At 40.5% G+C, this 19,597-nt stretch overlaps 2 protein-coding genes across 5 annotated transcripts in view; both read left to right on the plus strand.

The window, feature by feature from the left end:
* slc23a2 (solute carrier family 23 member 2) overlaps window positions 1-5,736 on the plus strand; it is a 34,806-nt gene extending 29,070 nt beyond the window's left edge. For all 4 annotated transcript variants that reach the window (XM_054610277.1, XM_054610278.1, XM_054610280.1 and 1 more), the window contains 2 exons: window positions 743-838; window positions 1,074-5,736. In XM_054610277.1, coding sequence (XP_054466252.1) covers window positions 743-838; window positions 1,074-1,351 — 374 coding nt within the window. In that variant the 3' untranslated portion in view covers window positions 1,352-5,736. The remainder of the gene's footprint in view (window positions 1-742; window positions 839-1,073) is intronic.
* A 1,563-nt stretch (window positions 5,737-7,299) lies between these two features.
* Window positions 7,300-19,423, plus strand: rassf2b (Ras association domain family member 2b). The gene is made up of 11 exons (XM_054610768.1): window positions 7,300-7,536; window positions 11,256-11,297; window positions 12,994-13,067; window positions 14,124-14,199; window positions 14,461-14,612; window positions 15,517-15,632; window positions 16,430-16,572; window positions 16,714-16,867; window positions 16,974-17,095; window positions 17,226-17,323; window positions 17,518-19,423. The coding sequence occupies exons 3-11, from the start codon at window positions 13,015-13,017 to the stop codon at window positions 17,585-17,587; spliced, it is 984 nt and encodes a 327-aa protein (XP_054466743.1). The 5' UTR covers window positions 7,300-7,536; window positions 11,256-11,297; window positions 12,994-13,014; the 3' UTR covers window positions 17,588-19,423.
* The last annotated feature ends 174 nt before the right edge of the window (window positions 19,424-19,597 follow it).

Genomic DNA, 19,597 nt, shown 5'->3' on the forward strand with positions numbered 1-19,597 from the left:
CCTCAGTAACTATTAATGGAGATTTTTAAATATTCCTGTGAACAAAGTTCTCTGTCCTTGCAATGGACTTTTATTAATTCATAATTTGTACTGAGCAATAAACAGGAGTAACATAAATTAGATTAGACTCTGAGAAACTTTATTTAACACATTCAGTGTTTAAGAACCCATTCATGCATGTTCAAGAGAAAAGAGAGAGATAATTAACATGTATATGGCTTCTGTTATGTCATTCAATCTGAAGGACATTTGTCATTAGGAAAGCTTGTACAACGCTAATGTTCCCCAATAAAGTGTGCCATTTTCTTATGTTGCCTCTCAGCCACGCCCATTCATATTGGATGAATAAAAATGCTCTCAGGTGGTGTAAATCACTTGTGTATTTTTCTTTCCCCAACTCTTCCTCATCTGCACCTCTAGCTGCGTTTCTCTCCAACCTTTGAAACATTTTGTCTGTGGAGGTTAGACTGGACACTCGCGTTTAATGAAACTAGGTGGAACGGGGCAGACATGATTTTCTTTGTTACTAATTGATCTACACTAAAGGAAGCAAGTACACACAGTGTCTAGTCAGTCTGGGTCAGTAAGTCTCTGACAATCTGTCTGAGGGGATTCATTAGCTGAACACTCCAACATGACTGAAATTAACTCTGTTACAGATTCACAGTGTCAGTATCCAGAAAGGATACAAACTAAGCCATAACAAAGTCTGTTACTAAGCCTCTGTCTCTTTCCTTCTCAGGCATAGTGGGGATTGATCAAGTATTGAACGTGCTCCTCACCACTGCCATGTTTGTCGGAGGCTCTGTCGCCTTCGTTTTGGACAATACCATCCCTGGTAAGGCGTTTAATCCACTCTTTTTCACATGTGTCAAACTGATGATTTTTAAAAAGAGGTCAGCCTTAAAAAGAAATGTACATTATTCCCTAAATATATGGCAGGATGGTCTTGATAATAGTGTAATGGAAGTTTAGAGTGCTAAAAACAGTTTTCAGGAAGAAGATCGAAGAAGAAAGGCGATTATATATCCGGGCTCATGACTATGATTGATGTGTCTTCCTTTTTTCCTCAGGCACCCTTGAAGAACGAGGCGTCAAGAAGCTGAAACTTGGCACTGGTCTCAGTGCAGCAGAACTGGAGGGGATGAGATCCTACGATCTGCCGTTTGGAATGGATTTCATCCGCAGACACCCCGTCTTCAAGTACATCCCCATCAGCCCCACCTTCCAAGGCTACCAGTGGGGGAGAATACAGGAAGTCTGCAGGAGCAGACTGGGACATGGGGACAGGGTGAAGGGGGGAGGAGTGGTAGGAGAGGGAGGCGCAGCAGCGGGGGAGAGTCGGGTATAGCCGACGCGGTGGTGCTGCAAGATCTTAAATGTGGATGAATTTGGGGAGCAAGGGATGGTACACTAAGATAAAAGGATGGAAGAGTGGAGGACAGAAACGTTGCAGGATTCAGGGTTGAGTTGAAGAAAATGTGTGATGCACCAACGCCCCCCCCAATCAGTACTTCAGTATTTTCTTTAGCTCGTGTCAGTCTTTACACCCTTCCTACTATGTTATTTGAAGCATGCTATAGCAAGTCACAGCATGCTATAAAAGACGTCACCACGCGGAGGTTAGTTGGTGTGTGTGCATGTGTGTTTGCAGCCATAGAATAACGGGTTTGTGCATAAATCAATGTGCACTTTAATCTAGATGGAGACCGATAGACGTCAAACAATCGAAGCTGAATGTTTGATGATAATTTACTAATGTATACTGCCCAACTTAAGAAAAAAAGATATTCTCTTTTCGTAGATGTGATTCTATCAATCAAGGATTATGCAAAATTTCTGTTGCGGATCATTTGCCACTTCACTCGTTATGCAACCACATTGGAGACGCACACACCAACAGCCTCACCAGAACTAGCTTGAGCGCCACAATGCACATCGGGGGTCATGCAAATTGATGGAAGTGGTTTGTTAGGTGCCATTAGCCATGCAAAGTGATTGTGAAATTTCATTTTATTGCACTATCTGCCTCCGGAGTTCAAAAGCAGAATGTCACTCTGCAGCTCGCGCCCCCAACTCTTTAGTGAAAACTCCTCGAACCCGTTTAGCAGCTCATCCCATCCGCTCATCTCACTCTCAAGAAACTCGCATCCCCATTTTTCTTCTCTCTTCCCCGAGATCTCCAGTGTAACAAACCGGTTTACAGCCCCTTAACGTGTCAGTATTATGCATCAGTTACTAACGAGCCTTTTCCTGGACACACCATTATCTCATTTATTTGTTGAATGGAACTAAATCATTATTTTGTATATAACCTTGATTTGCTTATTTTACGTTTCCTCGAACAGACGAAGGCACTGTTCAAAGCGGGCCTGTTCGGAATGGGCCGACTGCTCGGCCTTTGGTTTTGCTGCTTGAAGCTGTCTGGAGTACGGCTCATCCAAACATCTTCACACTCGACACTGTGCTTCTGTAGCAAGGTGTACCCAGCATGCAGTGACCATTCCAATACCCATACCACCACACTATTATTATGCCAGGAAAAGATTTAGTATGTCCCGATACTTGGTATCTCAAATGCAGTATGCAAAAAACACCAGGATGACTTACTGCATCCGGTCACATTTTGCAGTATGCAATACTAGAAAGGCGATGTATCAGTTAATAAGGGTCGCCTCTCAACATACACTACACTATGTAAATAACAACTTTCTACTAAATGCATACCATCGATCTTAAGAGCTCTCACTCGGCACTGCAGTTCCCCCGGTCCTCAGAAAAGCACCCAGAAAGTGTGAAGTCGATCAGATGAAAGGTTGCTGAGGAAATCTGAGGACAGACAGACTGGGACTCCTCCCATTTTGGTTAGACGCTGTGATGACAGCAGTCGCGTTAATGGCACACAGTAACTGGCCTCGTCAGAGAGACTCGGATCCTTTCTGTGGAGCTTCTCTCACCTGTGTCACTTGTGCTCTGCTTGTAGCAGTAATGTGTGTTTAATGTAGGACCTCCACATAAATGAAACGCCCCTGCCACTCTCCAAACCCACTCCATCAGTGCGTTCAGTTAGATATTACATGACTTTACTAAGAAGTAAAGGTGGTGGGTTTTGTCTGGGTTTGAGAGTATTTAAGTTTAGTTATTTTGTTCTCTGATCCACTCACAGGCGATGCATATGTCATTAATAATTCTCACTTATTTAACAATGTTGATTAATTCCTTTACATTCCTCCGCCTCCGATTCTCGGCCACTCGTTCCCCTCCCGCTCTCACCCCTCTTTAATTAACTGCTGTTGTTTGTAACTGTCCATGTCTGTTGTAGTTCAGGCGGACATTTAGCTGAGCGACTGAGAGCGTCAGCAGCCTGACATGTGCACAGGTGTGACCCTGAAGAGCGAGTCTCTAATTTGACCTCACTGTGTGCCTCTGGTGTTTTCAATTAGAAAACAGCAATTTTAAATAAAAAAAACACCATGAAGAAAAGGTTGCAACAGTATAATATTGGTAAATGTCTATGTAAAAAGTAGCACAGTAGAGAAAAGTAACGGCTAAAAGAATACTGCTAAATATATAGCCAGCTGAGATTTTTTACTAAACCAAAATGCTCAAAAGTTCTTTATTTTTATTTCCTCTTATTGATCCGTTACAACTTAACAAACGCATTGGAATTTGTCACTATTAAGAAACTTAAAAAAAAAAAAGTTCATCTCATATCCCAAAATTTCTCGCTTTTTAATCTCTCTTGTTAAAGCTATTTATTTATTTATGACCAGGCGATTAATGATTGCTTGCAGGTCTAAGTGTCTCATTCACAATGTTGAAAGTATATTTATTAGTTTACTCGTTCATGCCGTGTAAAGATCTGTGTGACGACGATGATGATGGACCACCCTCAGCTACAGTCGGTGCTTTTAGGAACTTACCTTGAAACAGCAGCTATTCTAAAGAGTCAGCGGCTTCTGTGTCATTCCATTTATATCATGTTATTTTTAAAAACGAGAGAAAAACACTGAAATAAAACAGTTGGGAACTGAATAGTTTCGTCAAAGTTAATAATCAGGGCCTTTTTGCTACAAGTACTGTTTGCACATGTAATGGTGCCAAGAACATAACCTAACATGTCACTAGAGCTTATTCAGATGTAGAATCTATAATCCATAAGGTATGAACGTTGTTTTGTTTGATGACTTGAGGTCAAGTGGCTGATTGTGATTGGACATTTTTGGGCCTTCGTCCGTAATTGCGTGGTCGGCTGTGGCTCCATTTATGACCTCAGCACTCTGTACGTTACCCTTGTGGTTCGGCACATAATGCAAACTTTGTGGGAACAATCAAACTTTTTTTTCTTTTTACCCAGCTGTGGGCGGGTTGTGTCTTCAAAGGTATTTGAATGATGCAATAGACGTCCACTGTCTGCTAGGAATGATAGTGTTTGACCCCAGACACCAGCAAAGTTAAAATCTTGTATTTCCACAGACTGGTGCCCGACTCTGCTCTTCTACTGTGCCGGATGTACGTACTGAACTAGGGGGCCCACCCCTCAGTATTTATATGGAGGCACAGATTTTAGTCTTTTTCTTGTTGTGATTCTGGAGTGTTACAGAAACACAGCAGTAAAAATGTGTGACCCTGTCTAAATGCTAGGTAGAAACTGAGGGGTATCAAAATGTGATGCAACACCACAGAGTCTGTGGAAATGTTTGATTAAAAACATTGGTCTTAGTAAATGTTTTATCCATCTGTGATAAGACGTGATCACAGAGACGCAGTGCTGAGTTCACGATAGAAGCTCGGACGTTGACCTCGGACGTGTGCACAAACTCTCAAACCTCACCATCCTCATCTTAATGTCGCCAGCTGGACGGCTTGTAGATAACGAGCAGTGTTACAGGGCAGTCAATGATCAGGTCAGAGAGCAGTCGCCTCCTGCAACATCTTCTCATAGAGTGGTGATTGAATTGAGGTGGTTTGACAGTTTTGTGGCACCTGTTGTAGTGAATTATTCAGTACAGTATGCACACATAATAATCATGCACAGGACCTGTGTGACCTCGTGGTCTGTGTAGTTCGTTCATGCAACCAGCACTTACTCCTCCCGTCACATCCTCTCTCTCCTCTTTCCACACACTCTGTTTGAACCCCTCAGTCCTGCGGTGAAGACTTATTGGTTTCCTCCCGTGTTTAGTGTACCCGGTTTTCTCCCCAGGAAATCTTACTGTTGACGTTTCTGGATGCAGAAGAAGACACCAGCTGGTCACCTTATTAAGATCCTGTTGGTCCTCGTCAGCTGAGTGAACCTGCCTTATCACTTAACGGCAAGACGAACATGGGATGCCTTTTGCACCTAAAGGCAGCCTCCTCTTGCTTTTAGCTGTTACCTCTTAGTTTTAGCCGTACTTTATTATTTTAGGATCCTATAAACATGCATATGTGTTTCTCACATAGTTGTTACAGTAACAAACAATTCACAAGCACAGAATCTCCTCCTCGATTTACATACAAGCCTGGTTAACCAGCAGCTCTTAAGAAGGTGGCCACAAGGTGTGTGACACACAGACAATAATCCCTTTCAGTTATTTTGAAGGGGGTGCTACCTGAAGAATATACTATTGTGTGTTTTATCTTTTTCAATGTTGTTGTTTTTTTTTATACATTTTTATGTTGTTGTTTTTTTCAAGCAAATATTTGTAAGAAAGAAATTATAACTTTTAATCATAAACCATGCTGGAAATCGCACCATTCTGTTGTACTTTTTATTTGAAAAGTAAATACATTATGATCCTATTTTGAACTTGTGGTTTGGTGGAATCCTTTTGTGTGTTTTGTTAGGACCTTTTCATATTGTATTTTTTTACTCTAACATTGCTTTCATGTCCATGTTAATACATTACCAGTACAAAGAAAGACCTACCTGAGAAACTTTAAATAGATGTAAAAACAAAACAAACAAAAATACATGTATATTTAATGGAGTAAAGTTTGCTAAACCGTCTGGAAGAGAAATTGTGGAAACTAATTGTAGCAACAAAATGTTTTAATCTTTGTTCATAAAACTATATTTAATAAGATGTTACTGAATGAATGCAGTCTTTTGTCTTTATTGGTAATGAAACTGAAATATTTAGCTGCTCAGGTTAGATTTAACTATGATAGAGTAAATGTAAATATTGATGTGCTGTACAGAAAGATCTATACACTATTGACTAACAGTTTCTCCATCACTATGAACGATATGAAATGTGTCACATTTACCAACAGCTTCCAAGTCAATTTGATTACAGCTATGCCTGTGTAACCATGGTGATCACTACCAATATATCTATCTATAATCGGGTCAAAGAATACAGTGTAACACTGTTGAAGCAATCGAGGCAGGTGGGCAAACCAGTATTTTTAGATTAATAGCTGTGAACGTTTTTCAATGTTGCCATCAAAAAACAATTAAGTACCCTAATATGAAAACTATTGTTAAGTTATAGATTAAAATTCTTATAAAATTATTAGATTACAGGCAGAGATTCATCATGCAGCTAAAAATGGATTAAAATCCAGGCAAAGCAGAAACATCCCCAACTTCCTCGTTTGGGTTGTGGTTTTTAGTAATGTAATTAATTGTAATTTTGTTTGAGAATATGCACTACTGATAATATCAATTGATGCAGTAGGAGCTGTTTTCTTGAAAAGGGGGTCCCTGTGTAAAATCTAGTTTTAAGAAATGTATTATTTCTGAGGGTGAGCAATTTGAGTGAAGACTTGAGCATCACATGGGCCACAATTCTACACGGTTTCTGCTGAATATTAAATTTCAGTATTGCGTTAGTTAAATATAAGGGCTGCAACTAAAATAATACTAAAATACATTATCAATTTATCATTTAAGTCTATGAAAGACCCTAAGGTAGTAAAAACTGCCTATCAAAACTCCCTAGGGTCTGAATTGTATGTCCACAAATTGCTTGTTTTATCCAACCAGAGGTCCAAAAACAATTTACCATTTTTTATATATATATATATATATAAAACATCAGTAAACCATCATATTTGAGAAGCTGGGACTCAACATCTATGTGATTATTTATTGTTTTGTTTATGGGCCGTAACACTTTGATGAACGTTTAAAAATCTGTCACATTTTTAACTTTAGTAAAATTAGGTTTCTTTCCACTGAATAATAATGACCGGACTGATGGTGTGCGCATGCTCGGCTCTGCCATTGTTTCGTTGTTTTCATTCATCTCTGCAGGCAGCGCGAACAAAGGGGCGTGAGGGTCGCCTTCTGATTGGCTCCCGGCCGGGAGACGCTGCTGTTCCGCGAGCTCCGCCACAGCAGATGGACATCTCGCGCTCTCCTCCTCCTCCTCCTCGTCCTCGTCCTGGATGCACGCGCCCCAGCGATTGTTTCCAGCGGCAGGAGGGCGAGCGAGTTGACCGAGGAGTTTACCGTTAACGGAGAGTTCCGCCGTCACGGGGAAGAAGAGCGGAGACGGGAGGAGGAGCTGGAAGAGGAGAACCGGAGAGCCGCCTTCGCTGGGTTTGGTGAGCCGAGATAGATCCTCAAAAGTCGGCAGGAATCAGACAGAAGCGTCGCTGTGGTCGCGCTGCTCGTGATGCTGTCTGTGGGTGAATGTGGGACGTGGACTGCGTGATTGTTTGTAACGTTAGCCTGCTGAAGACGACCTAGAACTGTTTTAATCTACAAAAGCACACGCCACCCATATATGGACTCAATATCTGGAATATGAGGCGTGTGTGGTGCGTTTAAAACATGATAGACATGCTCCGGAACACTGTAGCCTAAATCTTTAGCTGAAAATAATAGAAATGCCCCATTTAGCCACATTTGGTCTCTAGCAGGGAGCGTGCATACAGCTGTGTGTTACTATAAAAGGTTACATAACGAGCAATAGATAGTTGAGATTCCTCTGCACGCACACTTTAGACATACAAAATGTTGGCTCTTAATGTTCACTCAGCTGCCAGTTTATTTAAAACACTTGGCTAACAGTAGTACTACAACAACCCTGCGAGGAAGGTTGGATTTGGTATGAAGAAGGTAGATTTTATCCTACTTCCACAAAGCTTATAATGCTCAGTTTTTATAGAAGCTGTTCTAGAGAAGTGTTAATTCAACTGTATGGTAGTTTCTGTATGCCTGCATTGGTGGGGGACCGTATATTAAGAACTATACAATTCATCAGCACATCCAACATGTTCATAAAGTTGAATCAACACCCCTTAAACTGAACATTATATGCTGGATCTTTGTACTAGACTGCGTTAGTTTTAGGTAGGTGGGTCTGATGAACTATCGTCTGAGTGTACTCTTCATCTTTAATGAAGTATCCAGTCAACTAGGGCTACGATCAATAGCGAAAAAGAGCCCACAGTGACCTCTGTAAATGTTGTGTTTTGTCGCCCGATCAGCTCAAAGCACAAATGTATTCAGGTCACCGTTATAGAAGAGTCGGAAAACTAGAACATGATTCATCTTTAAATGGCTGAAACCAGTGATTAATAAAGTGTTTTTTGCAAATTGACAGGAATGATTATTAATCGATTATCAAAGTTTTTTCTGATGTTCTTGTGGATCGACTAACCGCTGCAGCTCTACAGTCAACAAAGAGGTTCAAATAGTTTCTGCTTGATCTGGAGAATCTGGACGCCATATTTAGATTCTTGCCACGTTTTTGGTTTTTTTGACAGCCCCAGTACTGTATGCCTAATGAGGAGGGAGCAGGAGACACACACACACACACACACACACACACACACACACACACACACACACACACACACACACACACACACACACTATTTTTGGTTTCTGGAGCTCAGATGTTTTCGGTGTTGCTATGACAATGGTGACAATAGTGAGGCAGAGCTGTATTAATGTGGAGGCTGGAGGCAGGGGTGGTGGTGGAGGAGCTATTCATCGTTTATTTCAGCCAAAGACTTTGACAGAGGAGGTTCAGAGACAACAGGGCAAGAGGGCAGAAAACAAGCGTGCATGTGTGTCAATGAAAAAGAGAGGGGGGGGGGAGTCAGGAAGTCGTGGTCATGAGTTTTAATAGCATGGTGGATGGTTCCTAGTCTTTCACAAGGGAATCACGTAGGAGAAAGCTGAGTGGTAAAAACAGTCCAGACAGTGAGAGAGAAAAGAACTCCCTAATCAGAAAAATTACTGTGTTACGAAAAAACTGAGCAGATGAAGGCAAATGAGACAGAGGAGAAGACGGAAGCTGAGGATTGGCTGATGTTGTAATGAGACACAGGGGGATTCAGGGAGTCGATGAGGTCTACATTGGGAGCAGAAGAGCTGTCTGATCTGAGACAGGACTGGGTCAGTCTGACTGCATTCATATGCTGCTGTTGGCTTCAGAACAGAAAGCGGAGACATCGGCTTTCTGCAGTCTAAAAGTCACGGAAATAATTTATACACAGACAAGGTCCTCTGGTTACAACAGAGCAACAGCTATCACTGGGTTGGAACAGTTTGAGTTAAACGTTAAGGTAATTAAAACAAATTTACAGGCTTGATTCTTGAGAAGATGCTGAACGTTGTGCACTAAAGGTCAAGGTAGAGAGGTTCATGAGTTGCTTTGTGAAAGCTTTGCAGAATGCGATTTAAATATCAGTACTGCAACAATGTTATGAGGGTAACTGACTGAACATGGCTGTAGTATATTGAGTACACTGAGGTCTTAACCTCAGTCTTTTTTTCTTGGAACTTTGGCATTTTAACAACCAGCATTCTTCTTGATGGGTGTTTTTCAGGCTAATTCTATTATTTTTAGGCTCTGTATATTTCAATTTGAGTCATTTCCAGCACCAGAATAAATAGTAATTTACATTTGTAACAGTTTATTTTTGTTGTTTGGGCTTGTGGTGTTCCTGGAACTGGGTATTCAACCTCCAATTTTTTTTTAAATTGACATCAAATGTCTGGTCAGTTATAATTTAGTTTTCTTAGTCTTTCATCAGATATTTCTTGTCAATATTTTGTCAACTTAAAGCATTTTGGGGGTTTTGAGCTGCTTGTGTTTGGACATCTAAAATTTGAGACTTTGCGTTGAAACAAATATTTTGGTATCTTATTTGGCGCTAGATTTGAAATGTTATAAACAATGCATGCAGTTTTGAGAAAATACTGAGTTCTGAGCTCAAGAAAACCAATAATATCCCCTTTTGGACTAAAATTTCACACTTTTCAAGCCAATCTTTCTGCAAACTTTTCACCAACAGCAAACTCAAACAGGGTTCCCATTTAGTACAACAGCAATTGATACTCAAGCAGCAGCTTTAAAGGTTAAATGTCAGATTTGATCTTTATTTCCTGAGGTAACATCAGGGAACGGTCGATTCATTATCAGCTGTCAAGCTAGTTCACTTAAAACTCACGTTGGCCTCGTTAGACACGATTATATTATTGTCTTGGTTTGACAGTCGGCCACATGTCTGTCTCCGACCGCTGGCATCACCAGTCAATGAGTCTACGACCGCGGTATTAAAGACTAATGGTTCCCATTGAATAGCTGAATGGCTGAGCTTTTTGAGCGCTTGACAGGGCTAATATAGGTGCTGAAATATTGATGGGCTTGGCATGGGGCTGGGCTGATTGGTGTTTAATATTTAATTTGGCCACAATAACTGAACACATTTATTTCAGTGATTGACAGGCTCAGTTTATTTATCAGTACTGTGTGTTTAAAGCTGCTTCATAACTCCGATTGTAAGGTTTTGAATATCTTTGTTTAACAATTGAATGTTTAGGTATGTGTTTGATCTAGATAAGAAAAGAGGGGAAAATAGGTTACGTGTGAGTCTTATCAGTTTATCTGTGCTTGTGTAAGTGTGTGAGTGAGTGTGTGTAAACTCTTTGTTTGGATGTGTATCTTAATACAGCCGTGCTGTTTGAATTGAGGAAGTTTTGGGCCGTGTCAGGGCCAGTGTTAGTTTCCTGTGTGACTGAGTGAGCAAAGGAGGAAGTGATTAAACGGAAGGGGAGCACTTCCTTTAAAACGCCCCCACTTCTTCCTCGTCTGTTCGCTGTCAGAAACACAAGAAAAGACGTTTGATATCGACACCTGAGTGACAAAACTGCGAGAACCTGAGGATACATACAGAGTCCACCTGCCCTAACCCTCTCTCTCTCTCTCTCTCTCTCTCTCTCTCTCTCTCTCTCTCTCTCTCTCTCTCTCTCTCTCTCTCTCTCTCTCTCTCTCTCTCTCTCTCTCTCTCTCTCTCCACATCTGCAGCTGTCTCTGGTGACTCAACGAGATCACACAGTCTTCACTACGGTAAGATCCTTTCTAGTCTTGTAACTGACATTGATACCACATTTATTTGGCACGTATGTCCCTCTGACTTTAAGTATTAATACTTTTGGTAGTTGATATCTACAGAGGCACTGAATGTGCTCTGCTCCTTAACTGTTAAAAAAAATCAAAGGTGACTGGATGTCGATTGTGGTGGATTACCCAGCAAACTCAAGTTTTAAAAGTCTGCTGATTTATTTTAATACCGTACGGAAATGAAAGGAAACCATTGGTTACCTTGAACTGCACAAAAACTACTCAAACGTGACTAATAGTCTCCTGTACAGCTGAATGCTAACATGCTGACAGCAATGATGCCAACAAGCTGATGTTTTAGCAGATTCAAATTAGCCGGGTCATTATTTTAGTTCAGCCTGCTAGAATAAGCACTAAACACTTAACACCAAGTGCTGCTGAGACGGATGTAATTACATTTTCAAGTATCTGTTCACCGAACCAAGTACTTGAAATTTTGATCTGATGGCGCTAGAGGATAAATCAGGAGATCACCAAATTGATTTGGATATATTGTCAAGGGACCTCGAATGTCTCAACAAAATGTTGTGCCAGTCCATCCAGCTGTTGTCCAGATGTTTCACAGGATAAGTAAAATCTTTTAACGAAAAGTCAGAGGATCAGCAAAGTCATCTGTTGTTGTTTAGATATTTTATTCAAATCTTAAGAATGTCGACCACAAAAGTCAGTGGGCTTCACCTTCATGGTAAGCCAATCAATATTTATTTTGGATATATGTCAGTCTGGACCAAAGAAGTGGACAGATATGACACACTGACATTTCAATCCTCTAAAAATGCAAAGCCTACTTTTACAAAATGTTCAACAAAAAATGTTAGTTTATTATTTGTAGTTTAGGAGCTAAACTTGCTAACACATCCTTTGAATCAGTCTTTATTTGTGAAAATACAGAGAATGTGAGAAAACCAGATTAATTCCAGGTCTCCAAACGTCTAGACGTATGTTTCCATAGTTTGCGATAAATAAAGCCATCAGTTCTTCACCTCTACATCCATTGGATTTAATCTAAACAACAGATAGACTACATGTACTGTGAATAGACACAAACATGATAGGTAGATAAACACATACGATAGCTTGCTCAGAGATTGATGTTTAAGCAGCTGAAATGATTTGGCTGTGCGGTTGGCATATGTGTCCTCCACCTGTTCATCTCATTTCCAAGGGACTTCTGTCCCGCCTCCTCCTCTGCTGATACTCAAGGACAAATACACAAATTTCAGCAAAGAGCGAAGGAAACCCCTCCGCGGTGATGGCTGAGGGCCATTTTTAAAACAGCTGCATGTGTGCGTAGAGACACAGCCATGAGGAGAGAGTCAAAGGAGTGACAGGAAAGAAGAGATATATTGTAGGAAAGAGGAGGAAGAGTGTGTGATGAGAGCAGCTGTCTCACTCCATCACACAACAGATGTTTTGACTGCGTAGCGGCGGTTTAACTGTTAACTATCAGTTGATCTGTCTCTTTAACGTAAAAATGCTTTGACAGGAAACTAGATATGATCAGCTGTTATAGTTGTTTATTCCTTCTCATTTCCTGCAGAACCTCTCCTCATCTCCTCCTCTCCAGTCTGCTGGTCATGAGGAGTCATGAGACAGAGGGAGAAACTGTACTAACTCTCTGTGTTGCTTCTTTGTCTCTCAGCTCCTCTCATGCTGACTGAGAATGGATGATCCAGAGTACGGGGTTCAGATTGGAGAGAACAAGTTCATCAGGAAGTAAGGATTTAAAACCTGCATCTAACTGTATATTTACCTTTTATTAACTTCTAGGATGTGTATGTTTAAATATTCACAGTCTGATTGCAAACTTGTGCATACTGTACTTCACTGCTAACCATTTTCTAAGCAGACATGTATTTATTGATCTATTATTTAAAGGTTCTCATCCAATATTCAGAGGATTAATAGGAAAGCAAACCGCTATTTGCTATGTAAAGTTATAGTGGAGTAATTATACCAGAGCAGAAAATGAAGTTTCTCTCCCTCTGTATTGGTTGTAATCCAAGTTTTTCTTTACTTTGTTCACGTAGCTGGGCCGGTCTCTCTGTTGTGTCCCACTAGCTTTATGATAGCCGCTGATCTGCACTGAGCTCATACGTTACTGCTGATAACGCCCCCAACCGTCGTTGTGGAAGAACAAAGCCCATCCTCCGGTTCCCCCTCATGTTAACACTGTTGGCTCAGTCAGCACTTTTGTCATAATTCGCACTGTTAGCGTCGTTAGCAATGTTAGCTGCGAGCTGCTGCATGTTGAGAGCCGTGTGGAGTCAATAGTTCTGCTCTGAATACCGTGTAGAGAGTATGTAGTTTGTAAGTACTTGACTTGAGAAAACCTTACTACCACTTTGTGCCCGGCCCATATTGGCTTGCTATAAAACAACCAAGATGATCACCAAAAGTGAACATTTAAAAATATTTGAGATTTACACCACAGAAATGTCCTGTTATAAAAGGATAAAGTGTTCTCTGTCTGCAAATCACCAAAATGTCCAACGTATTACCGTCAGTCAGACAGACGAGTCAGGATTCTTTAACCATGTTCTCTCACACACTGTTACCATTTTCTAGCATATTTCAAGTCTCTTTTATTTTTATTTATTTCAAAGGCTGCCTAGACAGCAGGAAATCAATCACACCACATCTGATGCTTTGAAGAATTTAGTATACATGATTCACATACATATATTTACATAAGTGGGCTATAAATGTGTGAAATCAGCAGCATGATCCTTCAGCATTTCCTCCTCCGTGATTCAACATCTCTGTCTCCAGGGCAACAGTCCTCTCACATCTGAAGACGTACAACCTCTACTATGAAGGACAGAATCTGCAGCTCAGACACAGAGAGGTGGGCATTTACAGCTGTGTGTGTGTGGATGTGATTACTCTTAATTTAATGTTATTTCAACAGAAACACTTTCACTACCGTCTGTCTGTCTGCCTTCCTGTCACCAATTTACTTTTTCAGTCAATTGTAATTTAATATACCCTATACGCTGTATCCCAGAGGGGTAATAACGCTCCATTGTGTATATATATTTTTTTATATATATATATGTGTGTGTGTGCGTGTGTGTGTGTATTGACCACAGTTCCTCTCTCCCAACAGGAAGAAGGGGAGCTGATCGTCGAGGGCTTGCTGAATATATTTTGGGGTCTGCGGCGACCTATCAGGCTCCAAATGCAGGATGACCACGAACGAATCCGGCCGCCCCCCTCCTCTACATCCTGGCACTCGGGTTGCAATCTGGACAGTCAAGGGTAAGAGGTCCGGACGGATCCAGTTACACCTCGCTGACCGGAAATGGTGATGCTCAGCGGGTCAGCGTGGGGGCAGATATAGATTATGTCTAGGTTGTCCAGTGAAAAATTGAATTGAATTAGATAAAAAAAGTTGAATTAGATAATCGATTTCCACAGTTTGCTGAATCCTATTGGCAATACGTCCATAGACAGAAGGGAACCTTTTAACACTGCTGCTCAGTTTGGGATTTTGCCCCAAGCTACCACAGATCAATTTGTGTCATTATCGTCCCATTCATCAGGAGAAGTTATTCTTGTTCCTTTAACAGATCTCACGGACATGCAGCTGACATTTAGGGACAAATAACATCAACACTTCATGAAAAAGAACGTTAGCTTTGAAGAAACTAAATCACCTTCACAGCTGTTAAGTTGTTTTTTCTCAGGTTGAATACCAGTTAACAGCAACAAAAAAGTTCAGGCTATCAGGTTTTGATACTGCAAGCTTTGTAAGCAACATACAGACAACCTCTTAAACTAAGAGCTCCAAAGAGGCCAAATCATATATGCTGATATTGCTGATGCTTCAGTCTGAAAAAAAACCAATATTACTTTCTACTATCAAAGAAAATACTCTCACATATCACCGAAAAACTGCTTCTGCAAAGAGGAACAGCTGTCACATGCTGAAACTAAACAACGGAGATGTGACGTACTTAGATATGTGGTGTTTAAGTGGTTAACAAACGGCTGCTGTTTAGCAGGAGAGTTTTTTATAGTGATGTTGTTACTCCAAAGTTAAAGTCTTAAACTGTTTACATTATGTCATTAAATGGAATAACCGTTTGTGTCTACAAAATATTTTTGGTTGGATCTTGACAGTCTCTTCGTCTCTCTTTTTTTTTTTCTTTTTTTTTTAAAGTTCACCCAACAGCACAGATGGTCAACAGACGACACAGCAGAACCCGCCCACAGTGGAAGTGACGCCACCTGACATCCAACCAGAGGACGCCGATGTGATGGATGAACAGGGAGAAGGTGAGTCACTCCCTCAGCTCTAACAAGGATCCAGTGAACACCATCATACATCAATACCAAAACAGCTGAATCATTAAGTGATACATTTACACTTGTCTTATTTGTGTTGGTTCACCAGTTCCCAAGACAAGAAAATAATCATGCTTTACCTCATTAAGATTAAATTAACTTAGCTTTAAAAAACTGTGGACCAAATCTCTAATTAACCCTCAGCTGCTTTATATAAACATCCCGTCACTGTAAGGTGGAAAGGAATTAAAGCCTAATCTTTAGTTGGTCCAGAGGTTTTTTTTCAACCCTTAAAGGAAGTTTGCATTTGACAACAGTGAGATAAGACAATGGCTTTCTCTCAGGAAGAGCCACTGTCGTAAATTCAGTATTTCAGTCGAGGAAATTTACATTTACTCAAGTTCTGTACTTGGGTACACTTTTCAGGTTTACATTTATCTGACGATGTTTTATTCTACGGGAAGTATAAAAAGTAATTGAAATTAGCCCCACTTTTACCAGCTGCTACATTAAAGTGATTAACACATTAATCCATCAGTATTTATTCTGAAAAAAACAGTCCTGTTTTTACTTTTGGTACTTTTTTTGATGGCAATACTTAAGTACTTTTACTCAAATAAAACGACAGACTTATTTGAGTGTTTCTTCACTGTGGTATTACTACTTCTACTTAATAAAAAAATCTGAACACTGTTTCCACCTAAACTTAATTTAAAGATAAGTTAGTATGTTTCTGGTCCTGTTAAAGACACTGAATAATCACCGATGTTATGCTGTTGTTTGCTCAGAGGACAGTGAGAGCTCTGCTCAGCTGCTCAGGACGAAGAGCGATGCTGGCGTCTTGAGACGGGGCCAGCGGCGGTCACCGAGTGACCAGAGGAAAATCAGACGCCATCGCTTCTCCATCAACGGACACTTCTACAACCATAAGGTGATACCTGAAAGTCTGAAAAAAAGTGTATTCAGAAAGTTAATTTTAAACCCATGGTGGGTATGACAGCGATGCTGTGTGTTTATCTGTACACAAATAAAGTTATAGAGCAAATTAAATTTTTGTTTTTGCTTTTCTCAGACGTCAGTGTTCACCCCTGCTTTCGGCTCAGTCACTAATGTCCGGATCAACAGCTGCATGAGGACACCTCAGGTGCTCCGAGTTCTCCTCAATAAGTTCAAAATTGAAAACAGCCCAGACGATTTTGCGCTCTACCTCGTCCATACAAGTGGAGGTGAGCGTGAATTATTCAGTTTATTTCCTGTGAAGAGGAAGAAATGTTAATGACGAAGACACTGTCTGTTAATCAAAACCTCTGATGGCTGTGTTGATGTTTTCAGAGCGCGTGAAGCTGAAGCGAAGCGACTATCCTCTGGTGCTGAGAATAATGCAGGGCCCGTGTGAGCAGGTCTGCAAGGTTTTCCTCATGGAGGAAGACCTCGTAGAAGAAGTCACATACGATGTAAATCAACACATTCATTGTAACAGGTTTTATGAACATGTCTTACCTCTTTCTTGTGCGTCTCCCATATCCGTTTATTTACCTCACATTAGACTCTCTTTTTGTGCGAATTTCTCCTTCCTTCCACCAGGTGGCGCAGTATATCAAGTTTGAAATGCCTGTCCTGCAGAGTTTCATCACCAAACTGAAGGAGGAGGAGGACAGAGAGGTGCTGAAACTCAGGAGAAGGTAAAAGAAATGAATACTTTATATTATCCACTAAACCATCTTGTGTGTCTGTTCTGATTTGCCTCTAAAGACAAAGTCTTCTACATGTTCATCAGCTGTTATGAGCTTACAGAGTAATTAATAACAAATGTATCTTCGCTGACTCAAACATTTATTCTTTTTTTCCCTCTGCATTTGTCTGCTTGTACCTGCAGGTATACGTGCCTGCGCTGTATAATTGAGAAGCAGCTCAGTTGTCTTCCAGAGGGAGCAACATGTATGTGATCTGCTTGTCGAAATGTCTTAAGTACCACATCCTCCTACCAGCTGAGACGGAGACACTGACCAAGGATCAGCTGACAGGAACCCTAATGTATGTGTTTCAGCGATTGTCCTGCTCCTCCTGAACTCCTGTGTCTGCATGGGGCCTTTTTTTTTTTTTTTTTTTTTTTTTTTTCAAATCATCCAACCAATCAACCCTACAGACCAAACTTTGACATGCTGTATTGTGTGCATGTTACGTGGGACCATCTCAGCAGACGTCTTCAGACCCAATCACCTTTTCTCCTGGTCTTCACGTACAGCACAAACAGAAAGACATTCCAGTGCAGAATGAGCCAACAATGAGACGTCTTGTCCGCTGTCTCTACCCTTCAGATTGCCAGCTGATACCCAAAACCAATTTAAAGCACAAACATCATATAATATGATCTTAATTAAGTGCCTGTTTAAAGGTTTCTCCAAGCACAAATACACACACGTCGCTCCTGTGTTTGAAGTTATTGCCCTGCAGAAAATTCTTCAAAAATTCTGTTTTAAACTGGCAAAGGACATCAGACCACACAGTCATGCTCTGAAAAGCTGCGTGCCTTTTAATGTTCCTCGCTGTTTGAGATCTTTTTTAAATATTGTGATAGAAGGAATTCAATTGACCCTCTCAATGTTATCTCAGCTGAGAAGTTCACCACAGGGATTACTGAAGGTTGTCTGAGCAGATAATCTGTTTGTGTTGGTGGTCTGACGGAGACGACTGTTGAGGTTAAAGGAATAGTTTGACATTTGGGGAAACATTTTCTCGCAGAGAGTAAGATGTTTGTTGTGTATTTGTACAACAGCAGCTGGTTAGCTTAGTTTAGCACAAAGACCGGTAACAGCTAGCTATGCAAAATCCGTTTACCAGCACCACTAAAGTTCACATATTAACATGTTATATCTCATTTGTTTTAATCTCTTCAAAAACCAAAGTGTGTCTTTTTACACCTTGGTTTTTGGGTAGACGGAACAAATAACTTGTTAGTGAGCTTCAAAGTTCCTGGTGGGTAGATTTTGTTATCTTTGGACAGAGTCAGGCTAGCTAGCTACCAGTATTTGTGCTAAGCTAAGCTAATCAGCTGCTTTATAGCTTTATTCTAATTTATGGTATTAAGCCACTCATCAAGCTCTCGTCAAGAAATCTTATAAGCTTATTCCCTGAAAACTATTCCTGTGAAGAAACAAGATCCGTCCTGTAACAAGACTTTACGGGTTTTCTTGTGCATCGTCCTCACTTGTGTTCCTGCCTTATGTAACATGACAAGATGATGTCATGTTGAGATTTTAACAAGCACAGTAAACACTGTTTATGTACGAACAAATTTCAACATCATTCTTCGCACGATGACACCTGGTAGGCATTGGACTCTGGACTGGCTTTTCTTTTTTCTTTTTTTTTTTACATCCAACAGAGAATGTCAGAAGTGAAATCCCACAAGACTGTGAATTATGCCGACTGTCTTTGTTAGAAGAATGTAAATGATGAGAAGTATGAATGAGCATTTCAAAGCAGCACAGTTTGCTTCGCTTTTGTCCGCCTGTCCGCTCGACATCTCCCAACATCGTTGTTCAAAATCTCGCCGTACAGTTCAAAGTGTGAGATTGAGAGTGTGCATGTTATATTTTTAGTGACTCTTTAAGACTTGCCTGCTTTTGTATTCTGTCTTTTACAAAATAATGATCTTTAAAGATGTTGAGAACTCATGCTATGACTTGGAAAATGTAGGGTTTTTTTGGTACAATGATTGTTATTTAATTAAAAAAATGTCCTCTTGTATATACAGCGGGTAAAATAAGTATTGAACACGTCACCATTTTTCTCAGTAAATATATTTCTAAAGGTGCTATTGACATGAAATTTCCACCAGATGTCAGTAACAACCCAAGTAATCCATACATACAAAGATCCATACATACAAACAAATAAATTAAGAAATTAAGTTTTGTGTAATAAAATGGAATGACACGGGAAAAGTATTGAAC

The sequence above is a fragment of the Anoplopoma fimbria genome, chromosome 13 (genome assembly GCF_027596085.1).
Source record: "Anoplopoma fimbria isolate UVic2021 breed Golden Eagle Sablefish chromosome 13, Afim_UVic_2022, whole genome shotgun sequence".
NCBI lineage: Eukaryota > Metazoa > Chordata > Actinopteri > Perciformes > Anoplopomatidae > Anoplopoma > Anoplopoma fimbria.

Bases quoted from the DNA above. Each gene is read 5' to 3' on its own strand.
- rassf2b (XM_054610768.1), top strand. From the start codon at position 13,015: ATGGATGATCCAGAGTACGGGGTTCAGATTGGAGAGAACAAGTTCATC. The intron at 16,868-16,973 runs GTGAGCGTGAAT...TGATGTTTTCAG, and splicing joins CCTCGTCCATACAAGTGGAG to AGCGCGTGAAGCTGAAGCGA. The intron at 17,096-17,225 runs GTAAATCAACAC...TCCTTCCACCAG, and splicing joins TAGAAGAAGTCACATACGAT to GTGGCGCAGTATATCAAGTT.